The 27,625-nt window shown below is 50.4% G+C and overlaps 1 protein-coding gene across 2 annotated transcripts; it reads right to left on the bottom strand.

Moving 5' to 3' along the window:
• Positions 1–27,625, bottom strand: LITAF (lipopolysaccharide induced TNF factor). 2 transcript variants are annotated; one of them, XR_012380445.1, is made up of 5 exons: positions 27,556–27,625; positions 7,240–7,464; positions 4,652–4,808; positions 1,423–1,603; positions 1–384 (listed from the first exon to the last, which is right to left on the bottom strand). XR_012380445.1 is itself a non-coding variant. In XM_025855646.2 (4 exons), exons 2-4 carry the CDS (start codon positions 7,457–7,459, stop codon positions 1,495–1,497), a joined length of 486 nt encoding a protein of 161 aa, XP_025711431.1. In that variant the 5' UTR covers positions 7,460–7,464; positions 27,556–27,625; the 3' UTR covers positions 1–1,494. The 2 variants fall into 2 exon arrangements, 1 of the variants encoding a protein (XP_025711431.1); XM_025855646.2 differs by having other exon boundaries at positions 1–1,603.

Below are 27,625 nucleotides of genomic sequence, written 5' to 3'. Positions count from 1 at the left end.
AACTGATAAATAGTTCACTAAGTGAACCAAAGACTTTATTTTTTCAAAAGCAGATAACACCAAAGTACTATGTAGTATCCGTATTCATTGCAAAAATAATTACTGGAACTTTCAAAACATCAAATGAATAAGCTGGATCACTGGTTACAACTATAATTTTCGGCCAATATACAGATTTTCGTTCCAGGTCTAGGCTTGATTTCTACATAATATTATTCACATGCATTCCCTGTGCCTATTCATTATCAAAACAGGGACTCTCGAGAAAGTCGAGCCCAGCTTTATCTTGATTTCGGAGATGATGCAGCAGCTAACCGAGAACTCTGGCTTGTTGATTGAGTCCTAGAAATCATGTCTTCTGATGTCCTACAACAAATTCTATTTCTGAAAAATAAAATCAGAATTTAGATTCCTTTGAAGCATCAGGTCCCCAAGCTCTCCAGCACCATGGTACCCAGATGTGCTCACCCTGTGCGTTCCTCTGTCTCTCTAAACACACCAGTAGGGTTCCCAAAGAGGTCCCCCTTGAAGAGTCCCATTACAGATGTTTTTAAGAACCGCACTAAACCCAGGTAGAGGCAGTGGATAAAATTATCCATTGCTTTTTCTGTTAAGGACCAAAAAAAAAATGCATTGATCAATAGGAAGTGGTAGCAATCATATGGTTAAGAAAAATGGTTCTATAAATCCCTCCTTTCAAAATTAAGACCAAAAGGAGGTCATAAAAATGGTTGTTAAGACAAACAATTCCCCTAGAAGAAAAAAGCCCTTCCCCGGAAGGGGCTGAGGATCTGGTGCCAAGAATGGGGTTGGGGGGCGGGGGGGCAGGTCCGCAGTAAGAGCCAGCCCTGCATCTCCAGCTCACATTTAGGACCTCATGGGTGGGAATAGCTCCTCCTGGCACTTAAAAAAGGAATGAAGAAAGTAAAGTGAATTTGTGTGCTAATGAAAAGCCCGCACTGACAGGTTCTGAGAGCCAAGCCCTTCGCCGACGAGGCAAAGATTTTTGTCACCAGAAATGGGAACAGGTGAACGGACGCAGGCACTAAAGGTGGGGTCGGCCGTATTCGGGCCAGAACAGTCTCGAAAAATAAGGCAACCTGTGGCTTCTCAGCTTGAGACCTCCCCCCAGAAAGGCCCACGGAGGCAAGAAGTGAAGCCAGCCGATGGCCAATCGCCAGAAGATATTCCGATGGGGCAACAGTCACAGTTAGGTAGGGTGACTTGGCGACACGGTAAGCGGGAACCAGCACTGGAGGTGAATGTCTTTGCATGTCCTGTGCACAACTCCAAGCAGCCATCTCCGGGGTTCTGGAGGAGGTGTGTTATTTTTGCGATATTTTTTTCCCCCAAAAGAAGACACGAAGGTGAAGCCCCTGGAAGGATGTGGCTACCGAGGTGGGACACCCCACACACACACACCAGGGGCGGGACGGGGTGAGAGGCGGAGAGCGCTTCCGGCAGCACGCGGCACCCTGCAGGTCGGGCCGAGTCCTACAAGCGCTTGTAGGTGCCCAGGAGAGCTTTGCAGTTGGGACAGTAGTGGTCCACGTCCTGCAGGGCGTCCACACAGAAGGGGATGAAGCAGCAACCCGCTACGCACCTGGAGGACAAAAACAGACACAGAGCGTGTCACCCTCTGTCACAGTTGTGGATGGTGGCCACCATAAAGATAGGTAGGCCGTCCTAAGCCCGCAGGAACTCTGGGTCTGACCGTCCTTGGGACCAGGGTCTTTGCAGGTGTCACGAATGATCTCAAGATGGGATCGTCCTGGAAGATCCAGGTGGGCTCCAAGACTGATGTCCTTACAAGAAGAGGAGGGGACACACAGAAAGACAGGGAGGGATAAAGGCCAAGTGACGATGCAGGCAGAGACTGAAGTCTTGCAGCCACGAGCCAAGGACCCTAGAGTCTCCGCCCAAGGGAGCACAGCACCTTGACTGTGGACTTCCGGCTTCCAAAATTGTGAGAATAGATTTGTATTGTTTGAAGCCGCCACGTTTGTGGTTATCTGTCACGGCAATGCATACACCAACCCACACCGAGCCTGTTCTCTCAAGACAGACCGCCCTGGGGGTATTTTCAACTTTTGGGGCATGCCAGCATCTTTCAGTCTTAGATTGGGGTCAGTGACCTTCTTGTGTCAAGGGCCAGATGGTACATATTTTAGGCTACACGGACCTTGTTCTGCCAAAACAGCCACAGATAATCTGTCAACAGACAGTGTGGTATGTTCCCATAGAACTAAAATGGGCTGGATTTGGCCCCAGGGTTGCAGTTTGCTAACCCAGGTGTCTAGACTGATGATTCTTCCATATGGAGAGGGCGCTTCTTACAGTAACCACCAAACAAAATTCCCCAAATAACATCTCTTAATCTACATAATCAATTATCCGTGCACCCAGGTAGGAGTTTCAGATAGCCTGTGGTAGAATAAGAAATAGATCTGGTCTCTGTCCCCAGTTCCTGGCAATTAGCTCCAAAAGTCTGGGAATTTTCCGAGTGAGTGACCGCAGTGAGTGCCTTCTGTTATTCAAAACAAGCCCCTTTCAATCACACCTGATTTTATGCTAATAAGGCGACCAGGGCAGGGTCCCTGCCTTAGGATAGGGCTGGTCACCAGAAAGATCCTCGGTTCCTCTGTCATCAAGAGTGCGTCCTTCATAATAAACTGGTAAATGTAAATAAAGTGCCTTCCTGAGTTCTGTGAGCTGCTCTAGCAAATTAGCAAACCGGAAGAAGGGATGGTAGGACCCTCAATTTATAGCTGGTGGTCAGAAATCCGGGTGGCCTGAGGCTTGCGACTCACATCTCTCCTGGGGGCAGTCTAGGGGACTGGCTCCTTAAGCCGTGGGCTCTGTGCTAACTCCAAGTAGCGTCAGAACTGAATTGAATCACCGGACACCCAGCTGGTTATGGAGAGCTAGATGGTATCAGAAAACACCCCCACAGCCTTACAACCAACGTTGGTCCAGATTTAGTTAAAAATCAACATTTTGTAACACAAGCATGGGGAATATAATCCATAACATTGTCATAACCTGATAGGGCAACAGATGGTTAACAAGACCTATCATGGCGATTTCATAATGTATAAAAACATCGAATCACTATCTTGCAGGTCTGAAACTGATATACTATCGTATGTCATTATGATTCAGTTAAAAAAAAAACAAGTTACAGGAAGACAATGATTTACATAAAGGAGAAACAGGATACATTTAAGAAAAATGGTTCTATGAGCCTGATGAGGAAACAACCTCATGCAAAAAATTTCCTCCTACTGCCGAAGTTTACCCAAATTCAAGCAAGGGCGCCTCAGTGCGTTAGCACTAATCCTTACCACACTCTTAGGAATACAAACAGAGCTCAGAGCTACAAGTTGTGGGACGCACATATTCACTTATTTTATCCTCAACAACCTCCCTGGGTGGGAGCATTACTACCTCCAGTTTTCAGAGGAGGGAACTGGAGCACAGAGAGGTGAAGTCACTTGCCCACAGTCACACAGCAGTGAGAGGTTAGGACTTGAAGCCACAACGCCACGTATAAGGAAGAAAAGGAGGGAGGGGCAGAAACGCTGCCTTGATTTGAGAGCTAGATCAGCAGAGGCTGACATTCAAGAGTTCTCATCCCGTCTTTCCCTGGTTTCCAGGATTAAAAACAAAAAAAAAAAAAGAGTTTTAATAAAATGTCCAAGGACGATGAGCTTTTATTTCACATTTTTGGTCCAGGGACTCAAGAGGTCAGCCTTCACTGCAGTCCCGTGGGCAGGACAGGGAATCCGGTGCCAAGAAACCTGTCTTCTCTCCTTTCTACCCCCCACTGAACGTGTGTCCTCAAGGAAGCCAAGCTCTCCGGGGCTTGGCGCCTCCCTTCGAAATGAAGAAGAGAAATATCATTCCTTCTTAGGCTAAGCCACAAACAGTGAGGAACAAGCCAGGTGTCCGAGAGGCCAGGCTCCTAAAAGAGAAATGCACAGACACTGTTTCCTTCGAGGGAGAAAACAGAGCCAGGAATAGGCAACTGCCTTAATCTGTTTGGGGAAAAAACAAATAAATAAATAAACTGTGCTTCCTCAAATATCTCCCAGAACTTAAACTATGATCTCTTTCAATATAATACCCTTGGGGCAGACATAAAGACACACTTTCCCTGTGTAGACGATGGGAAAAACACTCGGGGTCCTAAAAGGATAAGAAGGGTTGAAGAGGTGACTGTGAAGTTATTTTAATGTGCAAGTTGTTCAAAGCTTCTCTCAGAGTCGGGCAAACATTATTATTTAGGTCGTGAAATTCTTCAAGAAAAAAAAAGAAAGAAAGAAAAAGACATTCCTCAGGGTATCACCCGGCACTGATGCTGGGGGTGTTGTGCCTGCCCCTACACGCAGGGAGTGGTCTGAGCGGGCGGGGAGGGGACAGCATTTTCCAGGTGCTGATCTGCTCAAGGGCAGTGGTTCCCCACTGGGGACGATGTCTGTGTGGGGAGGGGTGCCACAGGCACCAAGTGCACAGGCCAGGGGGTGCAGCTGAACACCCAGCGGTGCACGCTTCCCCCTGCCCCCAGGCACAGACAGACATGCTGCGGTGGAGAAATCCTGCAAGAGAGGAACGAGGAGGAGCCTGGGGACCGAGTGGGCCCTGGACTTACCCCAGCAAGCACAGGCTCCCACAGGAGAGCCAGGTGAGGGCGCCAGCGTTGTAGGACAGCTGAGTCACGATCATCTTGTTGCAGGAAGGACAGCACATCTGGACCGGACGGTCGAAAAAGGAGACAGGCCGCTGCACGTATACGGTCTGCACAGCAACTGCGGGGAACAGGTAGGGGCAATCGGTGAATGGGGAAAGCATCCGTCAGACAACCAGGAGGTGGGGGCCCGGTATCCACGGGGGGGCTGGCCCACCCACCGCTCACGAGAGCCAAAGGGGGGCAGCGAACGGATAAGCATGATGGGGGCTGGCCAGACAATGGCATCTTGCTCGGCCTCAGAAGGACATTCTGCCCCATGCTACAACACGGCCGGACCTTCGGGACATGACGCTGAGGGACGTAAGCCAGCCACAGGACACACACGGCAGGATTTCACGTATATGAGGCACCTGGATCATCCAATTCACAGACAGAGAAGAGACGGTGGACGCCAGGGGCTGGGAGAGGGGCAGGGGGGTAACGGGGAGCTGCTGTTTGGCACGTATGGAATTTCCATGATTACAAGATTTAAAAAGTTCTAGAAAGGGATGGTGGTGATGGTTGCACAACAAAGTGAATGTGCTTGTTAATGCCACTCAACTGTACCCCAAGAGACGCTTCCGGTGATCAATTTGACGGGACGTGTATTTTAACAAAACAGTGGCAAATTTCCAGCATTATCATTTGAGGGGCTCTCCACGTCCCCGACCCCCCCGCCATGTGAGATGGGGAGAAGTTCCCGGAGCTGGGATTTGGCTCAGCACGACCAGGCTTTCGAAATCACTGACCACAGAATCGGGTGGGGAGTTTACTGCTAATGCAGGTTCCTTCCCCGCCCCTCCCTGCCCTGGCCGGGGCAGGAAGAGTCAGCAGGTCCGGGGCAAGGTCCCCAGAAGGCTCTTTCAGCAACCTGTGTGGTTCCACGAAGGTGGTCTGCAGATGGTAACTCCAGAAACGGCGATATGATGGGGTTTTAGCCTCAATTTTCTTCATCCATAGATTAGTGGTTGCCAGGGGCAGGGGGGATGGGGTTTCTTTCTGGGGTGGTGGAAAGAGTCTGGAATGAGTGCTGAGGCTTGCACAGCTCTGTAACTATACTGACCACAGCGAATCAGACACCTTGAACGACTGAACTCCAGGGGACAGGAATTATATCTCCGTGACACTTTTATTTTTAAAAATGGAAGTAACAGGGCTGTTGCCAGGATTCCATCAGATGAGGATAGTAAAGCAGCTCACACTCTGGGACACGGCAAACCCTCGATTACACAGTTTGTTCATTTCACACAGGGCTCTTAAGTCCAAAGCCCAGCTATAAGGCTGGTATTTACTGGCCCGGGGACGCTGGCCCAGGCTTTGCAAGGAGTCTGGGAATCGAGCTGACACATGAAATGAGTACATAAAATCGTGCTAAAAAGAGAAAACGATATGAAAAACTCACACAGGCATTCACAGTCACCAGAGGAGAGCCCGGAGTGATATAAATCGTGAAGTCCTTAGCATTCAGAATGTTTTTGGGTTTTGGCAAAGTTGTTTGAGCTCGTATTTCTGTCAAAGTGACTTCCTTCTGTTCCTTTCTGTGGTGCTGGAATGCCATTTCTATAATCTATGTGTTAGGGGAAATTCATTGTTGTCCAAGCCAACAGAACTTAATACTTCTAGAAAGACTCTCCTTCCAAAGAAGCAGTATTTAAGCATACTTGACCACTCACATGTAAACTGTATTAAAGTCTTTTTTTTTTTTTTGGTGCAATAAATTATTGACCAAAGCATGATCAGTCTGAAGTCACCTTGTTCTCTTCTATCTGAAGGGGTCAAAGTTACTCAAACACGACAATAGCTCACTTTTATCAAAGGATTACTCATAGGACTTTATTCCATCTGAAAAACCTACTGATGGAGGCACTTGATGAACCCTATTTTATAGGTGGGGAAACTGAGGCACCAGGCAGTCAGGTGAACCCAGGCAGTCTGACTCACGGGCCTACTCCCTGAGCTGGCGATTCCTCCCTCTCAGCTGCTGGGGATACTGAATCAGCTACGCACCTGGGCACACCTGGGCGGCAGGAAGTCCCAGGGGGCAAGGCCACAGAGAAGTTGCTAGAAGGCAGGGAAGCCACGCAGGCATGGGCTGGGCCAGTGTCTGCTCACCAGTTCCTAACTCCTAGCTGTTTCTTCTCCCCCCGCCCCCCACTGCAGCCCTGGCCTCAGCTGGAAGGGTGGGGGCCCTTAAAAACACACTCTCATTCCCCAGTTTCTCTGGGATTGTTGGTGGGCCTCTGTGGTTAGCACCAAACAATCGCTTTGCAGCCGACTTGGGAGAGCTCATAAACTGCTTTGTTAGGAAAAAGACGCAAGCCCCCAAGACATGGAACCCAGAAGACTAGATGGGACACATTCCAGGACGAGGGGTTTAGACGGACTGACGGGCACTTGGCTTAGACCCTTAAGTGGACTTGCTTCTGTGGCTTCCCTGATTCTCGCAGAGTCCCCAAGGCCAGGGTGGAGGGCCAAAGGGAGGTAACGGGGGCACGGGAGGTGGCACATACTTGCATTGGCGTTGGGGCCGGGCACTGGCTGCGTGTAGTAGGCAGGCGGATTCATGCCCTTGCCATCCGGGCCTGTCACCAGCCCTGTGGTTGGCCCCGGCACGACGGCAGGAGGCATGGGGAAGTAACTGTTGACGGCCACTGTCTCGTCGTAGGATGGGGGCGCGGTTGGCACCGAGGAAGGCCCAGCGGCCGCCTGGTAGGATCCTGGAACAGACATTTTACCTAAAGCAAAACCAAAAGACACGGGATCAGAAATGCGAGGGACACCCCCCTCTCCTTCTCCCTTTTCCACCTGAATCTTCCAATTTCTACTGGGCAAACAGAAAACATGAAGACAAGGCTTGTGTCCAGCCTTGTCCAAAAGCCAGAAAGGGAGCTAATGTCCCTCCCAGACCCAAGAATGATCACCCTAACAAGGGATTCCCTAAATGAAGCTAAAAGGTAAATACAACCCCAAATCATCAAAACCTAGAAAAATCCCGTGGGCACACGTCACCCCATTTAGAGCAGAAGCTTTTCTTCTTCACACTTCAAAAGGACCAAGCAACAGTGGCCTGTCTTTCACATGGAGTATTGTCTTCTTCTTTTTAACCACTGTGGTTTTGACTAAAAGCATTTTAGATGCCGGAAAAGACAAAGGCATTCAAACTCAACCACAGACTATGGCAAATAGAGTGCGTCTGAAGGAAGCCAGAGGGCAGAGACGGACACACGGTGTGATGCCATTTACATCCAGAAGCAGGCAGAATGAGTCACGGGCCAGAAGTCAAGTCGGGGAAGTGGTTGTTCCTGGAGGGGTAGGGAGTGGAGGCTGGAAGGGGTGGGGGGGTGCGGGGTTCTTCTAAGGGGCCGCTCCTGTGCTTTTTCTTCACCTGGGGGCGGTCACATGGTGGGCACACTGCGTGAACATCCAAGCGGTACAATTACAATGTGTGCACTTTTCTATTTGTATTTTACAGTTTTAAAAAGTAAACACACGCACACACACGCACACACACGCGCGCACACACACACACACACACACACGCCGGCTCCCATTTCGAGAAAGGAGTATCGGACCCAAGCACAGATTTCCTTTTGTGAGGGCAAAGAAAGGGTCCCCCCCCATTCCCCCCCCTGCCCCCCCCCCCCCCCCACCCTCCCCCCCCCGCCCCCTCGCGGGGGCAGAGCTAATGCCCGCCTAGAATTACGTGGCCGGTACCCGGGGTGTATTCCTGTTGCAGCCCTGTGCACAGTGGCCCGGCCCCGGGGCAGCTGGAGGACACAGTGCGGCCCTTGTGTCACCATGTTTTTCTAAAGGGGCAGGGCTACCGCAGCCTTAGAAGATCCATTCAAACCTGCCTCAGGAGAAATGAAGAAATGAGCTCCCAGGGCGGCGAGCCACGGTCCTGCTGCCTCTCCCCCCACACACACTCGGCCTCGTCTTCAGGAACCCATGGGAAGCGGAGGCAGCAATTAATTATGCCAGGGGGAGGAGGGGAGACTCGTTTGAGGAAGCTCTCTGCCTTTAAGCAGAGACAGAAAAGAGGAAATTTCTCAGAGGAGAGGACAGGGGATTTCAGAGGGGAAAGAGAAGCATGGGAAAGTGGACACATGTCAAACAGGGTCAATAAATAAAGCTAGACAGGTTGGGGCTGGGTTGTAAGAAATCTGAAAGCCCTGTGGAGGTATTTGGCATTTACTGTGTAAGTCTGCCTGCTGGAACCTTGTGGAAGAGTGGAAATATTCTCCATCTGGGCTGTCCAATATGGTTGCCCAGCAGCTCCCCCCACCACACACACACACAACACTCAGCTACTGGCATTCACAGAGTGGCCGCTGGGACCCAGGAACTGAATTTTTACATTGTATTTCAAGGTTACATGATTTAAAATTTAAAATCCAGGGGTGCCTGGGTGGCTCAGTCGGTTAAGCGTCTGACTCTCGATTTCGGCTCAGGTCATGGTCTCAGGGTTGTGAGATCCCACCCGACACTGGGCTCCGCACTCAGCACAGAGTCTGCTTAAGATTCTCTCCCTCTCTCTCTGCCCCTTGGCCCCACTTGCATGCTCTCTCCCTCTCTCTTAAAAAAAAAATAAATTAAAAAAATCTAATACACCATGCAATTACTGGAAAATTCCATAAGCGTACAGAAACTTACGTTAAGTTTTCCCACCTTTCCAAGGGGCACCTTGGCTATGTGAATCTACTTTTCGAACAGTGAACGTCATGGGCTCTGAATCTAGACCAAACGGTTCTGACAAAATACTAGCAACCAATTTGGGATATGATGTCAACATAAAACACACCCTGGATTTTGAGAAATTGTAAAACATTCACATGAAATATTTCATTCATAATTTTTTTATACTGGAAATGGTAACATTTTAGATAAGTGAAGTTAAGTAAAACGCATTGTTGCAATTCCTTTCACCCGTTTTTTGTACTTTTTAAAACGCGGCTGCTAAGAAATGTTTAAACTACCCACGTGGCTCACACTTTCCTGCTTCTACAGGACGGCAGAACAATGGAACACAGGGAGTCATGGAAGATTATAGAGAAGAGGACAGGTCCAACCCTAGACAGCATAGATGAAGCAGGTCTGTCTGAGCAAGAGGCAAACCTTGGAAGGCCCCTGGGTATGGGCTGGGGGGATGGTGGGTGGCGGCCACATCCAAGTCTGCGGGGACAGTTAATCAGGAGGAAGGCAGAAGGGGAGCCAATGAGATCACAGGGCATCTTTGTGCAAACAGGTCCCGGGTATAAAAATGAGAAAACGATTGCACAAAGTGGTTATGCAATGTTGTCAGTTTACTCTGACAGACTGGAACAGAAAAGTAGAAGGAAGAAGGGAGGCAGACCACAAACATCAGCCCCAGGACACTTCCTCACCAGGCTCACCCCCCTAAGCTGGCTGATGTTCCTTCCCCAGGAACACCGCCCCACCCCCCACCCCCCCGCCCCACCCCCGCCCCAGCTGCAGCTTCTGGCCCTGCCAGACTCCGGGTGGGGGCCGGCCGCCTCCCTCGGTGAGCTGGTGTGCTGGAGGAATTCACGACCTTGCCAAACGTCAAGGACTCGCTGTCCCTTCCTGTCTCAGGAAAGGCAGACCCCCAGCTGCCTACACAATTTATTATGAAAACTGACTCACAGCAGAAAACCGCAAGGGCCAAAAATACCTGGGTGGACAGAGGGCCTAAAATAGCACGGCGTGCCGCAGTGGCAAGAGGAGAGCTTTGGGAGGGGAAAAGGAGATCTTGGGGTGCCCCGAATTGTGCAGGAAAAAAAAGCCTGAGTCAAACCGCTGGGAAACAATGACTCAACTCGGAAGCGAAATCCCTCCCCTTCAGAACCACTGCTCCCTCCTCCAAAAGTGACCCAAGGCAGCTGAGTCTGTTGTCCAGAGCAGACATGAGGTGCTGGGGGGCGCTCCTTTCCTCTCAAGGAAGGAAGGGCCTGTGCTTCTGGAAATCAAGGCCGGCCGGCTTAGCGCTCCGGCATCCCTGGTCTCGTGGCCACAGCCTAGTTTCTGAACTTGAGGACCCTGCCTCTCGGGGAACATTGATTTTGTCCCAAACAGCCACGTAAACAACGCTTAGATTTCTGAAAAGGAACAAGAGTGCCGGGCTAGAGGAGTGAAAACAAAACAAAACCTGTAAGCAACTGGTTTGAAGGCTTTTCTAAATAAATTCCACAGCCTCCCTTCCCCAGGCCCCAGGCCAGGAAATGCCACTTCGCTCATTCCTCCTGCTCTTTCTTCTTCTCCCCACACTCCGCCCCCCCAACCATTTCAATTGGGCTTCCCCAGGGGGGGCAGGGGGCCCAGCTAGCTACCCACCCTGCCACCCCCTCCGGGAAGGGTTTGCTCTACCTGCCGCCACCTCCTGGTCCTTGCCCCCCAAGGCAGAACTCTTCAAAGGGGGCAAACAGTCCCCCTCCCTCCCGCCCCCACCCCCACAGACATGCACGCACACACACACACAGCCAGACACAGATGCACAGACAGACACACACACACACACACCCAGACACAGATGCACATACAGGCACACACACACAGACACAGAGGCACATACAGGTACACACACACACAGACATAGATACATATACAGGCACATACACACACACAGATGCACTTACAGGCACACACACACACAGACATAGCTGTACATACAGGAACACACACACACACAGACCCATAGATGCACATACAGACACACATACACACACACACACCCAGACCCAGATGCACATACAGGTACACACACACCCAGACATAGCTGCACATACACACACACACACACACCCATAGATGCACCTACAGACACACACACACACCCACAGATGCACCTAGAGGCGCACATACACACACCCAGACACAGATGCACATACAGGCGCGCACACACACACCCAGACATGGATGCACCTACAGGCGCACGCGCGTGCACACACAGACACAGATGCACATACAGGCGCGCACGCACACACACACAGACACAGATGCACATACAGGCACACACACACACAGAGACATTGATACACATACAGACGCACGCGTGCGCACACACACACACACAGATGCACATACAGGCGCACACACACACTCACACAGCCATAGATGCACAGACACACACACACACACAGGCACAGATGCATATACAGGCACACACACAGACACACACACACACCCAGACATAGCTGCACATACAGGTAAACACACACACACACACACACACACACACAGTCCACTGTCCCCAGAGAACCCTTGTCCCTCCAGTTCAGGCCACCGATGTGCTGAGGTTGAGCACAATTCCATCTAACACCTGTGCTCCTTTTTCTAGGACAAAGCGAGAAAGCATCTCGGAGTTCAACAGAAGAGCAAAGCCACAGTTTGGCACCAAAAAGCGCGGCCCTGAGCACCCCTTCGGTGGCCCTGGGCAGTTGGCTTGGACAGCCAGGTTGTCATAGTTACAGGGAGCCTCCAGCAGGGGAATAAAGGAGCCAATGAGGGGGTCTCTTTCCTCCCTCCTCACTTGTTTAACTTTGTTATTAGGCCCCCAAGAGTGGTTCTTCTTGACTGCCCGTTTAAAGGAACTCGTTGAAGGCGATTCTCCAAACACCTTGCCCCCACCAATCCCCACAGCGATGAAGGAAATGCTCATCAGGGTTGGGGAGCTCCGTGTTCCCCACATCAGAATGGCTCTGCCATGACTTCCAAATCCACAGAGAGGCATTCCAAACCCACCATTCAAATCAGAAAATGTGACTAGGGCAGCCCACAGGCCCTACACCCCGGAGACCGTGCTCAGCCCAATGCCCTGTGGCTACCATCTTGAATCTGTGAGGACTTAGGGAACCGGGGGCCCTGCGTTTCCATGCTGCGCTGAGGCCCCAGGTCATGAAGCCCTGGGTGACCACAGGCCACGAGAAAGGAGGCATGCCTAATGCACAGAGAAGCATTTCTAATGCAAGAAGGGCTGGAGGCAGACCTGGAAATTGGCCCATGACCAGCCGCAGGATCCTGGCCCCCACTTTCTCACCTGTCAGTGTGCCACCTGGAATTTTGGGGCCCCTAGATGAAAATTCCCTTTGCTCCAAGTCTCCACGATTTCCTTGGTGAGAGATTCTCTCTTAAACGGGCAGTGAGGGGTATAAGGATATTTCTTCCTGGGCTTACGGGACTGAGTCCCAGGAGTAGCTTCATTCGTCAAACCTGGGTACGGAACAGGATTTCTCTGTCTTGTTTTCATTATAGCTGCCTCCACCCCCCACCCTTGGCCCCAAGGAGAAAAATTAAATTATATTTAAATTTAATTAATTAACTTAAATATAATTTAATTTCTGCCTAACAAGAGAAAACGAAATACTAAGAAAGAAGATTTCGTTGGATAGGGTTGAGCTTTGGAGGGCCACACACCCCTGTAATATCTAAGACTTGTTTTTTCTTTCTTTCTTTTTTTTTTTTTAACCTCGCCCCTCCCCCTAAACTGACTTCCACTTGCCTGGGTCCCCACTGAGAGAATGGGGGAGAGAGGTGTGGAATGAGGTATTCGGGTGCCAATGAGTTTCTTAAATCACCGATATTTGTTCCTTCAGTATTCCCAAAATGTGTCTCCCCTTTGCTTGCCATCATAAATGCAATTGTCTGAACAAATTTTAACCTTTTACTGACTGAGGTCTGAGGTTCCTTACATCTGTCTATTCTTTTCCAACCATGCTCAGCTTTCTCACGATTTAACCTAATGAGCCACAACCAAGGGAAATGGGCAGGGTGAAGGTGACCAGCCCCGGGGAGCGCTCCCCTCTGCCTAATGGGGCCAAGCAGGTTGAGACTGGCTGGGGTCACTCCTCTGAGTCTTGAATCTGCATCGAATCTGCTGGATTCTCACACAGGAAGAAACTGAAGGGTGCTAAGGGTACCAGATAACCAGGCTGTTTAAACCATGCTTGGGAATCTCTGAGTCCAGAGGTCCTGGTCTGAGCAAAATCCTATCCCCGTCAACTACTCTCCACCCCCACCCCAGGTTCACAGCTGCATTAAGATGGACCATAACGGGCTCTTACTTTGCAGCACCAGGCTCTGTAATTCACATCCTCATGCGTGTCATCCCATGTGGTCCTCACACCGCTGAGCGGATTATTGTTATCATTATCCCAACTCACACACGGACAAACTGGGGCCCAGAGAGGTTAAGCTGCGTGCCCAAAGTCACAAAGATGGAGGAGGCATGGCTAGGGTTTGCACCCACATCCGGTGGACTCCAGGCTGCTTTTGACCTCACCAAACACCTCCGAGGCTAGGAGATGCAGACACAATCAACAGCCTTGTTTTGCACACCTTACCCCCAAACGAAACATGAAAATATGGGAGCAACACACTGGAACGCCTTTCTCTCTCTCTCTGCCTCTCTTACACGTGTAAAAAGGTGCACGTCCTGCAGACTCTCACGGCACACACTCAAGACAGGGCGAAAAAATACCTATTATGGATTCCCACTAATTTTGTCACTGATGACTTCGTGAATTAAAACAATCTGTTTCTTGGGGCGCCTGGATGGCTCAGTGGGCTAAGCATCCAACTCTTGGTTTCGTTCGGCTCAGGTCATGATCTCTGGGTCCTGCAATCGAGCCCTGTGTTCAGCGGGGAGTCTGCTTGGGATTCTCTCTCTCCCTCTGCCACCCCCCCCCGCCAAAATAAATGGATCTTTAAAAAAAACCATAAACAAAAACGATCGGCTTCTCTAATAAGGATCAGGGGGCCAGGACCTTAATATCAACCAAAGGCAGATATCCACACACAAAGCTCTTCCTTCTCATTCTGGAGGAAAGACACACAGAAGGGGAAGATCCCAGAACCTCCCGGAGATACAACGCGGGCGCGAAGCTGCATATTTAAGGGACCTCATGGTGCCGGGTGTGTCCGCCACCTGCTGGTAACACCCGGGGTGGGAAAGGCAGCAAAGGCCCCTTGCCAGGGGAATCTCAGAGCAGCTCAGCCTCAGCCTTTTAAATACGGCTCTGTTGAAAGAGAAGCAAAGTGTCCTCAAAATGCTGGAGAGAAGTTGCGCTGTCAGGCCCGGCGATCCTCACATCCTGAGCTGATATTAATGAATGGGGCCTGAGACCTCGGGACACTGGAACAATCCCAGACAGGCCTCACTTTCAGCAACAGATCTGCTCCTAAAACGTTCGGCCTGAACAGTCTCAGAATTCCCTGGAACGCCCGAATCGGGGCTGCTATTCTGGGCGTTTCCCACTGCTCTGAGGATCATCTTCCCCCGTTCTATGCCTGCACAGATGTGCATTCGGGGTTTACCGAGCCAAGCCCAGCAGCGCTCTCTGCCCGGAATCCTCAATTCCCGGGGAAGGGTCTGCACCTCTGGGAGGCCTGGAGACGGCTGGCAGACCAGCCTTACCACCACTGCACAGTCGGCCCCAAGAGACCGCCGGGCGAATCTCGAAAATGTGATGCTGCGGGGAGGGAAGCCAGATGCAGAGACCACATAGGGTATAAGTCCATTTCCATGAAACGCCCGGAACAGGTGCATCTAGACACAGGTCAGCAGTCGGTGCTGGCCAGGGGCTGGAGGGAGGGTGTGGAGAGGAAATGGGGGTGCTGTTAAGTGGTACAGGTTAACTGGGGTGATGAAAATGTTCTGGAGCTAGACTGAGATGGTGTTTGCACAACACTGGGAACGTGCTACACACCCCTGAACTGTATACTCTGAAATGGTGAGTTTTACACTATGCGAGCTTCACCTAAATCACCAAGGGGGAAAATAAAGGCATTGCTAGAAATCTCCAGTCTCTGTGTCACAAGCCAAGGCCGGCAATTTGAGCCTCCCAAATTCTACTAGACTTAGTTCAGCCCATCCTGGGGCCCCATTTACCTAAGCCCAAAACCTCTGGGGTCTTTCTGACATGCCCAGTGCCCCCAAGACGAGAATGACTGAAGATCCTGGGTTGCCCGGGATGGAGGGGGTTCCCAGGGCACCATGAACCCCGACGCCTACCCCATTTCCCATGTCACCACCCACTACACTGCATGTCTGTGATGCGTCCACAGCCCGGCTCAGATGTCCCCGGATGCGTCCCAGGCATGCTCTTTCCACTGCCCTGGGTGTCCTTCCTTCCCAATGGGCTGCAAATTCCTCTCAGCTGTCCCATCCCAGCTTATGCATCACCTCCCCCAAGAAGCGATCTCAGGGGAGAATTAATCCCCACTTGAACCTCTCTACACAGTGCAGAGATCAAGGGCACAGGGTCTGTAGCCGGACTGCCTCTGGTCAGATGGCATGCTTCATGGCATGACTTGGGTGCCTCGGTTAGCCCACCCATAAAATGGACACACTGGTAGTGTCTTAAGGCTCTTGGGCGGATTCAATGAATCCCCTTGTGAAAAGCACCCAGAACAATGAGGGGCACAGAAGCAGTGAGTATGTGTTAGCTGTGACCAAGACGTGTTTCTCCACTGAACTTGTCACAGAGCACTTTTCTTTACTTGTCTGGCTTCCAGATCAGTCTGTGGGCCCGATTGAAATTTATTAAAATCCACATCCCTAGCACCTACAACTAGGCTCAAAACACCATGGGTATTTTACAGGGTGACCCACCGGGATGGAGGGCCTTCCCTGGATATGGGATTTTGGGGCTCACCCCAGGCAACCCAGGACACGCTGGTCACCGTGACACTTCCAACAAATGGGGGTAGAACACCAGACCCATCTTGGATGGCATCAAGATCTGGAAGCAGACGTAAATGGGAGGGTCTTCCCCTAACAACTCAATTTAGAAGCTGAGAACGTTTCTGCAGGAAGATGTTTATACAATGACAAGCCTCAGGAACAGACGGTCTCCTGGTTCAGCTCAAGGTAACATGAGTATTTGGCCCAAGTGTCACCAAACACGCTCCGGAACTAGAATCACTTAATTGGGTCTGAAATCCTTCATTTCCTCCAGGATTCCTGAGGAGAGTGGTATTTCTCAACAGGGCACCCCGGGATGTCAAGGCAGGAGATCGAGTCAAGACGTGGGTGGGAAAGGGAAATGGGGAGGTGTGCAAACATGAAACAAGACAGAATCAGAAAGAAAAAAAAAAAACCCCACAATCTCTGAACCTCAAGATGGGCTCTCTCTACTCCTCGATGCAAGTTTCTGACGCTGTTAGTATCCGGAAGGGGTACTCTTGGCAGATGAGGGACTTAAGGCGTCATGGGTCATTTTTCCTGCCCACTACCATCCCTTTTTTTTTTTTTTTTAGATTTTATTTATTTGAGAGAGAGCAAGAGAGCACACAAACAGGGGGAGGGGTAGAAGGAAAGGAAGAAGCAGACTCCCCGCTAAGCAGGGAGCCCGATGCGAGACTCAATCCCAGGACCCCGGGATCATGACCTGAGCCGAAGGCAGGCGCTTAACCGGCTGAGCCCCCTGGTCACCCCTCCATTCTGATGAGATGACCAACAGGCAGCCCCCAAAGCAAAGAAGCACCGAGAGATGATGCCTGATGCTGAGAGGTCCCATTGGGCAATGGTAGAAGACATGACCGGCTTCACTGCAGAATCCAACCAGGAGCTGAGCTGATGGGGGATCGGAGGCCACAGCCACCACCGAGCTCAGGGACGGTACAGGTGGGCCTGGTGGGTTTCCAGAAACCCCTGCATGCACGCCCCGGTCATTTACAAGAGTGGGTGGGCACCACCCATGTCTCAGGGGTCACTAGGAATGGCTCGGACCATGGCCTGGCCTGCTGAAAACCCACTGATGATCACGAGACAAGAGAAGACACGGAAGGATGGGAGCAGGAAGGGCACGGAGAGGGAAATGGAAGAGCTCAAAAGAAAGTCAAGGTGATGGAATGTATTTTAAGATGATGGAATCTAGAGGCAGGTCGAATTGTTTAAGAACAGAAACTCTGGAACTAATAAGCTCCCTTGGTTCAAAGGCCCAACTCTGCCGCTTCTAGGCTGTGTGAACTTGGGAGAGTTGCTCGACTTCTCTGTGCCTTGGTGTCCTCATCTGGAAAATGGGCTAATAGTAGCCATACCTCAGAGGGGGGCAAGTGGATGTGCTCAGAACCCTGGGCACGTGCTAATGACCTGCAGGGAAGCAGACAAGGACCAGGGAGGGGATCGCTTGCCCACAGTGGCCTGGAGGTTTCACTGCCAAGATCCAAGCACAGACCCCACTGCACCCCGTGCTCTGGTTCTGGGGCCATGACCCACCCGAAATAGCGCCCCCTAGAGTCGTCCACATCCTAATCCCCAGAACGTGTGAGTGCGTGAGCGTGGTGCCTTAAACAGCTGTGCTTCAGTTAAGAGACGAGGAGACCAACCCGAGTTCCTGGTGGGCCCAATGTCACAAGGCTCCTCATAAGAGGGAGGCAGGAGGCTCTGAGAAGACAGGAGGTGCTCCCCTACCGGCTTTGAAACCGGAGCAAGGGGCTGCAAGCCAAGAAACGCAGGTGCCTCTGGAAGCCAGGAAAGGCTGGGAGATGGATTTTCCCCTAGAGCCTCCAGAAGGAACGCGACACCTTGATTTTAACCCAGGAACACCCATTTTGGACTTCTGACCTCCAGACCCAGGAGATAATGGACTTGTGTGACTTGAGCTGCTGAGCTTGTGGTCATTGGTTGTCCTCCCTCCCACGTGGAGCCCCCCACACCTCTGCCCCCTGCAGACCCGACTCCCTCAACCTCCCATCCGAAACACCCAGGCCCGTCCGCCTGCCCTCAATCCAGAAGGAGCCCTTCTCTGGCTCAAACTTCATTTAACCGTGTTGAGTGCGGCCACCTGGGCATGGCCTGCCATCTCCCCAGGGACCCTGGCCCAACAGTGTGCCCCACCTGCCAATCCCATCTCTCAGCTGGCTCCCCTCCTAAGAGCTCTATGATGGCTCAAATCCTTCCTTATCAAAATGTAAAAAGAAATACCCCTCTTCCTTCAGCCTGGGTGCTCAGCCCCTCTGGCTCCGTGCTTTTCTTCCCCATCCCCAGGTTCACTACCCTCACCCCCACTGGCCTCATTCCTCCCTCAGCCATGACCCCACTAAGCCCAGCTCCTACTTCTTGTTCTCCTCTCCCCAGGCTGGAGGGTCTTCCTCTCATCTGGCCCAGCCCCGCACCTCTGTATCCTTCAGGGGGTGTCATTCCCCACCAGGCCTCCCCCAAAAAGTTTCCCAGGGACTCAGGGGTCTGCATCCACTCCTCAACTGCACACTCAAGCTGACCTGGGTCATCACAGTCAAAAAGATGCTCACCTCGCTCGAGGAGAGGAGGGAAAATGGCCCAGAAACAGAGTCAAGCTTAATATCAGTAAGAAGTCACATGGACATCACACACCTGCTGATATGATGGGGTGAAAAGTGCACTTCGGCTCTGTGGCCTTCCTCCCCCAAACCCTCGACCTCAGGCTCATCATGAAAATAACATCAGACAAACCCAGACTTTCTACAGGGGACCGGGAGAGTACTCCTCAAGACTGCCAAGGTCACAGAAAATAAGGAAAGTCTGAGAAACTGTCACAGACCAGAGGAGAATGGAACATAACTAAATACAAGGTAGCATCCTGGATTAGATCCTGGAAGAGAGTCCAGTAGAATAAAAGTTCTTCCTCTGAGTTCAAATAGTTTGGAATTGGTTAAGAGTCCGGGACACCAATGTCAGTTTGGTAGTCGTGACAAACACACCCTGATGACACTAGATGTTTACAGTGGGGGAAACTGGATGGGAAAACTTCTGTGCTAACTTTGCAACTTTTCTGTAAATATGCAATGGAAGTGTCTTCCAAAATGTAATGTGCATGGGTCCATTGACCCAGCAGTTCCTCTTCTAGGTATTTATGGTCGCGCTATCCCATGCACGGGTGAAGTGACAAATGATGAGCACACAGGGGTATCGCCTAACTATCTATCGGCAGGGGACGGGGCAGATCCGTGACAACCCATCCAGGCCAAGGGAATAGTACACAACCATCAGAACAGAATAAGCAAGAGTTTTATGTATGGAAATGCATTTCCTAGATGCATTGAAAAAATTGAAAAAAGTGCATGAAAAAAGCCCCAACAGTGTTCATAGCAGGCCATCATTTGGGTATCAGAAAGAAGGATATACATATCACCTTATAGAATATGCATAAAATGTCTCCAAAAGATATATAGGAAACTGGTAACAGCGGCTGTCTATGAGCAGGGGAGGGGGCTGGACTGGGAGATGCAGTGGGAAGGACACTCTTCACTTAACTCTGTTGATCTTTTGTATACTGAGCCATCGCAATAAAAAATCAAATTAAGAAGAAATTCAATAAAATAGATTTATTAAATACAGCTTATTAAATTTACATGACTCAGCATTTATTAATAGTAACATATTTACAATTAAATGACATAAATTAAAAATGAACCTGTATCTGCCCTCCCCAGCCCAGCCTCCCATGTACTCCCACCTGTGGGTGAAATGACATCATCACAGCCCTTTGTCCCTTGAACCATCTCACGTTGCTGCTCAGCACCTGGCCCTTAGTCCCTCCCTGAGTGTTTGCAGAGTGATTAAAGCTTCTGATTACTTCTGTTTAGTGAGATGTGTAAACGACTATTCTCACTACATCATCCCCAAATTTGTACCAACAGCGTCCTATTTACCAAAATAAAGTTCTCTTTGAATTTTGTGCTATGACCCATTTTTCATGCAGGGAGTTCTGAAGGCTGGTGGTTTATATGGGACTGGGGAGACATGGACTCTCCCTCACCGGCCTTAAGGAATCCCTCTGGGGAGGCAAAGTTAACCAACATGGGGGAGATATGGGAACAGACCCAAAGGGGAAACTGAGTCTAGATTCTAAGGCAAGTGGAGGGTATAGAGGGGACACAGGCAAGGGCAGGTCAGGGGTGGGGGGAACAGCATGGCTGGACATGCAGAAACAGGCACACTTGTGTCCTATGGGGAGGCGAGCAGCAGTTGGCCAGGAGGGTGGGGTCGGATCACGGGAGCCTTCCCACCACCAAGGGCCTCCCTGGCCCAGGCGAGGTGTGTGCCAGGCTGGACCTTTCAGGGAGGGACCCCACACAAGGGTTCTGCTTAATTAACCAGCGGCCCAAGAGCAACTTGAAAACCCCCCTTAAAATATTCAACTCCTGCCAAGATGGAGAGTTAGATTCTAAAAATAAGCCTCAAAATGTAGAACACCAGGAGAAACCAACCACGGCAGAAGCCACACAGCGACTCCCATCAGTGTAAACAGACATCAGAGGCCCAACGGCCCATAGCCAAGGGGGTCCCTCTCCCCGCATCATGTCTGAACTCCAGCCTCGTAACTTCTGCTACTGCTTCATTCTGACTGGAAGCTTCCTGCAGCATCCCTCCCCAAAAAGTATCCACACTATTTTCTAATATCAATCCCATATTTCTCTCTGCTTCCTTAAAGTCTACAAAAAATAAGAAGATGGCGCCTGGGTCGGCATCTGGTGGTTCTGTGCTATCCCAGACTGCAGAAGGTCCAGCCTGGGGCTGCTGGTTAACTAACCATCCCTGCCCTTGCTATGCTAAAGCCTCTCAGCATGGGAAACCAGCACTCACTGTGTAAGAACTCTATGCAAAGTAAGAGCTCCTGGTTTCCTTGGGTGCCTTCTATGAGTAAGGTAAACACGTTTGGGCATCTGCCTTGATGATAAATATCTGTGTTACTTGGAAGTCTTCTATTTGCTTATTTCCTCAATTCGGGCTATATTCCAGTTGACTATGGGGATTATAGCTGTCATGTCTTTGAAAATTATGGGAAACATCCGCCTCGCCTTTAGCAAGATTTCAGGTGAGAACAGGGTGGTAAACGTTAGCTACTGAGTTCTCTTAAAGCCTGCCCCCGTGCCTGGGCCGAGCCTACACAATCCAGCCCTCTACAACATACGCCTTCCTTGTGCATCCTAATTGCATCCTGTCTGCAAATTAGATTCTGTCTCCCTAACTGGACCACATTACACCTCTCTGGGGCAAGGGCTGGGTTCTACACTTCTCCCGGGTCCCCATGGGGCTTTGGGAGAGCTATGCCCCACTACATCCTTGTAGAACTGAGATTTCACAAACATACACAGCACATACACCCCCTATATGATGGCAGTATCTATCGTGCAAGCACTTTATAAGTGTGTATTTTTTAAATACAGAAGACAAATCTTCCTTACAGAATTCCAAATAGTGTGTCAATACCCCTCCCTCCAGGGGGTGGAGCTTAGTCTCTCCACCCCTTTCCTGGGATGGGCTGGATTTAGTATCTTGCTATTAAGGGACAGTCTACAAAAAGACAAAGACAGGAACTCGGCAATGGGCAAACCTGGCAACCACCACCTCAACCTAGTGAAGAAGGTTCAGATTATTAGCAATGTCTTGTGGATATCAGGTACCCCCTGATGTCATGAGAAAGGCATTTCACCTCCATGCCAATTCTTCCCCTGCCCACGAGAAAAACACCAGACAAACCCAATCTGAGGGAAATTCTACAAAATCTCTGACCAGTGCTCCTCAAGAAGTCATGGAAACAAGACTGAGACATTGTGAGACCAGAGGATGCTGGGAAAAGGTGTTAAAATGCCATGTGGTACCCGGGATGGGACCTTGGTACAGAAAAAGGAAGTCAGGGGCGCCTGGGTGGCTCAGTTGGTTGAGCGACTGCCTTCGGCTCAGGTCATGATCCCAGGGTCCTGGGATCGAGCCCCGCATCGGGCTCCCTGCTCGGCTGGAGGCCTGCTTCTCCCTCCTCCACTCCTCCTGCTTGTGTTCCCTCTCTTGCTGTCTCTCTCTCTCTCTGTCAATTAAATAAATAAATAAAATCTTAAAAAAAAAAAAAAGAAAAAGAAAAAGGAAGTCAGGGGGGAAAACGGGTGAACTCCAAAATAGAATCTGGAGTTTTGTTAATGGCGAGGCACCAATGTTAGTTCCGTGGTTTGAGGGTACTGTGGGGATGATGCGCAACAGTGTTAACAACAGAAACTCCCTGTGCTGGCTGCAACTTTCCTGCAAACTTAAAACTAAACTGTAAGGTGAACAGGGGCAGGCAGGTCTCACCCAAAGACATTCAAGTTCAATTTTAAAACACAAAAAAATTTTTAAAGGTGTTGTTGTTGTTTAAGAAAGTATTTTTTTTAAGGGTATTTTGGTTAAATGCAAAAGATGAAGTGAAGCCAGTTTCTGTGACCAGGGTTTCTAATTATTTCTAATTGGGGAGATTAAAGAGAAAAAAAGAAAGAAAAAGATATCCCCAAATGTAAGCAATGTACAGGCCTTGAGGTTTAAGAATCTCCAAAACCCCTCCCAGCTGGATGCACAAGGATGCCTGGCCTAAGATCTGTACCCCTCCCTTAAAACATCGATTTCAAAACTCTCACAGTGGTTTTAAACAAATGTGGGTGATAAACTCTTCTAAAAATACATCAGATCAACACAGAAAAGGGCAAGGCCTTCAGGGAGAAGATAAAGCAGCTTTTTCACCACCAACTTAATCCTCCTTCTTAAAATCAGTTCTTTCAAGGAGAGAAAAGGAAGATTATTCACTTCTACTCCCTGCCCCCACCCTCCAGCCCCAGAGAAGCAACCCAGAGACCAGCTCCCAATATTGGAATATTCGCATCACTGAAATGACCCCAGGGGAAAAGGGATTCCTTCAGCAAAAAAAGAAAAAAGGGGGGGGGGCTGCAAAGGGCATTCCTGAAAATTGTCCCTGATGCCTAAGAAAACAGCCCTGTTTGTACACAAGGTGGAGAACCAGCTGGGAAGGCCAAAAAGATCTGGTCTTTTGCGATCTCTGGAGAAAAATGCTCTTTCAATAATGTGAACGTAAGTGAAACTTGATTATAAAAACTCTAAGGAACTATCTGACTTGTACATGTACTAAATCGAATATTGCTCAAAATTCTTAAACTAAGGGCCACTAGCTAGCAAACTTGAAAATACAAAGATACTGCAATGCTGTTTTTGTTATAATGGAATTTAACTTGCCCACGGTTCCGGAAAATGTCCCGGAGAATGGTGCTTTCTAAACTCTAAATTAGTAAGGAGGAAGAATTTAGACAAAAGGGGAAAATGGGATCTCCAGCCCTCTTCGGGAAAGGAAGTGAGAAAACATTATGACAGCTCTTGGGCTAGCTGCCCTCAAACAAATTCAGATTTGGTATACCTCAGTAAAAACACTGAAGCTCAGAGGAAATATTTCAGAGAAATTATTTTCAAATACCATCTTCTGAATTCTGTCTGTTTCCATGGGGTGACATGTCCCACAAACCAAAGATAAAGTTACCACAGTCTGAGAGCCAGGTTCAAAGATGGCGTAAGTACAAATTACAGTGATTTGCGGGATGGAAAATCCTTCCACTGGAGAGGTGGGCTGCTCCCCCGGAATCAGAGAGGGCGACTTCCCTCTGGATTCCTGGTGAAACCACATCCGCAAGTTTCCACAGGAATGATGAGTTTTGATGAAGCGGCACAATGAGAACATTAACAGGACTGCATCGGGATACAAAATTGTATGTACCCTGATTGTAGCTTCGGATAAACAGGCAACATGATAACAGATCAAGCCACGGAACAAACAAGGAAAGCTGATGCTAGCTGTTTGGTTCACAAGCTGAGATTATGCCTGATCTTCTTTATCTTCCACGCTTTCTGCAACAGTGTTATTTTTTATATAACTTTCAAAAAACATCAATGCATCGCCTACAAATAACCTCCCCAGACTCAAGGTTAAGGCAAGGCAATGCTGAGCTCCTAAATTTACTCCAGGAACACTGTCAATTCTAAAGGTCATTGAGCTAAGTAGCTGAAATTCTCCATTGTTCTTTCAAGTTAACACCTATAAAGAAGAAAGTGATAAAGGAGGGAGTGCCTCGGGCTTTTAGGATCCCGGTGAATGAACTTCCGACCTACTACAGGTAAGCACAGAACCACCACACAAATGCCCTCAATATTTCCTTTCTTCTTTTTTTTTTTTTAAGATTTTATTTTTAAGTAATCTCTCCACCCAACATAGGACTCGAACTCACAACCTTGGGATCCTGAGTTGCATGCTGTACTGACTGAGCCAGCCAGGCAGTTCTCTGTCGTGTCTTAAATCCTATGAAATTACACACAGTCCTACTGAAATAATCTGCACCCGAGGGACAACTACATTAGCCAAGGAAGCATTCACAGCAGCCCAGAACACCAATGCAGGCTCAAACAGTAAGAAGAAATTGCGGGGACCTATGAAAGCACCACTTTGAGCATAAATAACAATTTTAAGGTTAAGAAAACACAAGTTGAGTTCAGAACAGACCAGGGAAGGCCAACTGGGCACCAAAAACACCATAAACACGTCTGTACTAGAGAAAGGCAGAGTTAAGGAGGTCTGTTTGCCTGATGAGATAGACCACCTCTCCCACTGGGCTGTTTTCATTGCAATAAAAGCAAAAAGAAATACAGGACAACACGTAGTGCCAAGGTTCTAGGACTTCCTCTTATGAGTCTCCTGTCCTCCACCATCACTGTAGCTCTGGGTTGATTCATCTTTGGTGGGAGAATTTTAAGTCCCAGGTGGGCACCGGCCCATTCTTAGAGTGGTATTAATACACACCTCCAGTGTGGGTGGTTAACAGCAAGAGTATATACTGCTGATCTCCTTGAAAATCAACATAGGCTGGAAATGCCTTCTGGCTCCTTCCCTCCCCATGGCTTCCCTTTTATGGTCCAACCCTTGTCTTGTCTGTGCCTCCTCTGAAGCTTTGCCGAGACCCTTCTGCTCCTTTGAAATGCTGCTCACCATGTCCACATGCCCCTTCTGCCACATAAACTCAGGCCTTGGCTTTGCTACTAAACCCACTGTAGCTATCCTGGCTCCTCGCTCACACCTCCCTCCTTTCCACTCCCCTCAAGCTCCTTCCACGAATTACAGAACACTGACTTTTTTGCCTGCATGTGTTTCCACTTTCGACCCACAGCATAAACCCCTCAGGGCCTGGAGCCACTTCTCCTGTATCCTTTAAAGGGCAAGGGTAGCACTTTGTTTCCCCACAGCCAGCCCATAAAAGGGACTGAAGGAGCAAAGGGAGGTATACTCGCCAAACTATCTAGTATTTTAGAGACCTGAGAAATTGATCCTCCATCTCAGATCGATCACCCAGTCACTTCATCCACAAAAACATTACAAGGATACTTTTCCAAATGCGAATAAGAGCATCTATTATCAATGCCTTAAAGTAAGAGGAAAATAGTAAAGAGGGAAGATGGGCCTCCCTCATAGGAGAGCTACAATTAATGTTTCTTAGAGAGGCTGGTACACATTCAGATCCCAGACAAAGGCTGGCTTAAAGGTAAGCCAAGTGCAGCAGGAGATGTTATTCCATGCCAGGTAGAACAAGTCACCTGCTCTCTGGATTCTGAGCCAACCGTGACAAAACCAAACACGGTGGTGGAGTCCCAGACACCAGCTCATGCCTCTCTTTACAATGGCATCCAGGTTAGTCCCATTTTAAAAGAACCACCCTGAGGGCGCCTGGGTGGCTCAGTTGGTTAAGCGACTGCCTTCAGCTCAGGTCATGATCCCGGAGTCCTGGGATCGAGTCCCACATCGGGCTCCCGGCTCAGCGGGGAGCCTGCTTCTCCCTCTGACCCTCTCCCCTCTCATGCTGTTTCTCTCTCTCTCCCTCTCTCTCTCTCTCTCTCAAATAAATAAATAAAATCTTAAAAAAAAAAAAAAAACCACCCTGAAAAGGCTGGGGATGGGGGCAGGAAGGTAAGTGAGGCAGTCAAACATACACTAATGCAAACCATGTCCTTCCTTACAAGGGCCCCAGGGGAACCACAGGGCCAACCTGCCTTCCAGGCAGCCCCTGAACCAGCACTAGCCCACCAGGCCAAAGGGAGGGATTTATCCCTCTTGGGAAGACTGGTGGGAGAGTCTAACCTGATGGGTTAAGAAGGGAAGGGCCGTGGCTTCCAGAAACTGGGTTTCCCAAACACCAAAGGTCAGTCCAACAGGTAACGACATCAGCCCCATGAATCAGAAGCACAAAAGCGACCAGAAAACTAGTAAAGGTCCAACTGGCCTGATCCCTGGAATGTACCGCCCTTCCAGAATATGCCCATTTCCCCATCCCCTGACCTTGACCAGGAAGTGCAGACACAACACCCACCCCACTGCCCAGATCTATACTGACCTGGAGAACAGGGGAGGAGGCCACCTGCCAGGCTTGGCGGGGGAGGGGTGATGTCCACCTCTGCCACAGGTTCCCCAGCCGGTGCCACCCGCATCCAGGCGGCACAGGCAGTGGGCGGGTCTGGGCCGACCCTGCACTCACCCGGTGCCCACCTTAACCCTCGGAGAGGGGATCTAGCCAGGGCCAAAGCTCCCTTCGCGCTCTGTCCGGATTTTCACCTCTCGGGGGCTCCCTAGCCTTCCGCCCCCCCCCCCCACCGCCGGTGTCCACAAAGGCACCCGCTGAGGGTGGCGGGGCGAAAAGCGCAGATACAGCGCGGCCCTTAGAAGCCGAATTTCTGGGACCGGCGTCCGGAAATTTTTCCGGACCACCCCAGAGCGGGCGATGGGCCCACTCTTGGGAGCAGGGCCGGAACCCAGCCCGTGCCCCGGCTCCGACGGGCCCCCCGCGGCACATCTCGGCGGGACCCCTACGCCCTCCAGCCCGCCTCGACCCCCGGGGGCCGCTGGGGTCCCCGCCACCGCGACCGGCGCGATGCCGCGGGTCTTCCGGCTTCGGCTGCTCCCGAGCCTGGGGCCAGTGCTTACGCCGCCGAGACCCGCTCCCGCGCGGGCTGCCGCGCCCCCCACCAGCGCCCGCGCCCGCGCCCGCGCTGCACTCACCGCCGCCCGCGCCGCCAGTCGAACCGGGAGGTCTGAGCGCGCGGCGCTGGCGAGCCGCGGGGCCCGGCCG

The sequence above is a fragment of the Callorhinus ursinus genome, unplaced genomic scaffold, assembly GCF_003265705.2.
Source record: "Callorhinus ursinus isolate GAN/ISIS: 27379988/994484 unplaced genomic scaffold, GSC_fseal_2.0 scaffold13, whole genome shotgun sequence".
Classification (NCBI taxonomy): Eukaryota; Metazoa; Chordata; class Mammalia; order Carnivora; family Otariidae; genus Callorhinus; species Callorhinus ursinus.
Note: the sequence above shows the minus strand (reverse complement) of the source record. Positions and strands in the feature narration are given on the sequence as shown.

Coding starts and splice junctions, on each gene's coding strand:
- LITAF (XM_025855646.2), bottom strand. CDS start 7,459: ATGTCTGTTCCAGGATCCTACCAGGCGGCCGCTGGGCCTTCCTCGGTG. Junction 4,809..7,239: donor CGGCCCCAACGCCAATGCAA/GTATGTGCCACC, acceptor TGTTCCCCGCAG/TTGCTGTGCAGACCGTATAC. Junction 1,604..4,651: donor GGGAGCCTGTGCTTGCTGGG/GTAAGTCCAGGG, acceptor TTTGTCCTCCAG/GTGCGTAGCGGGTTGCTGCT.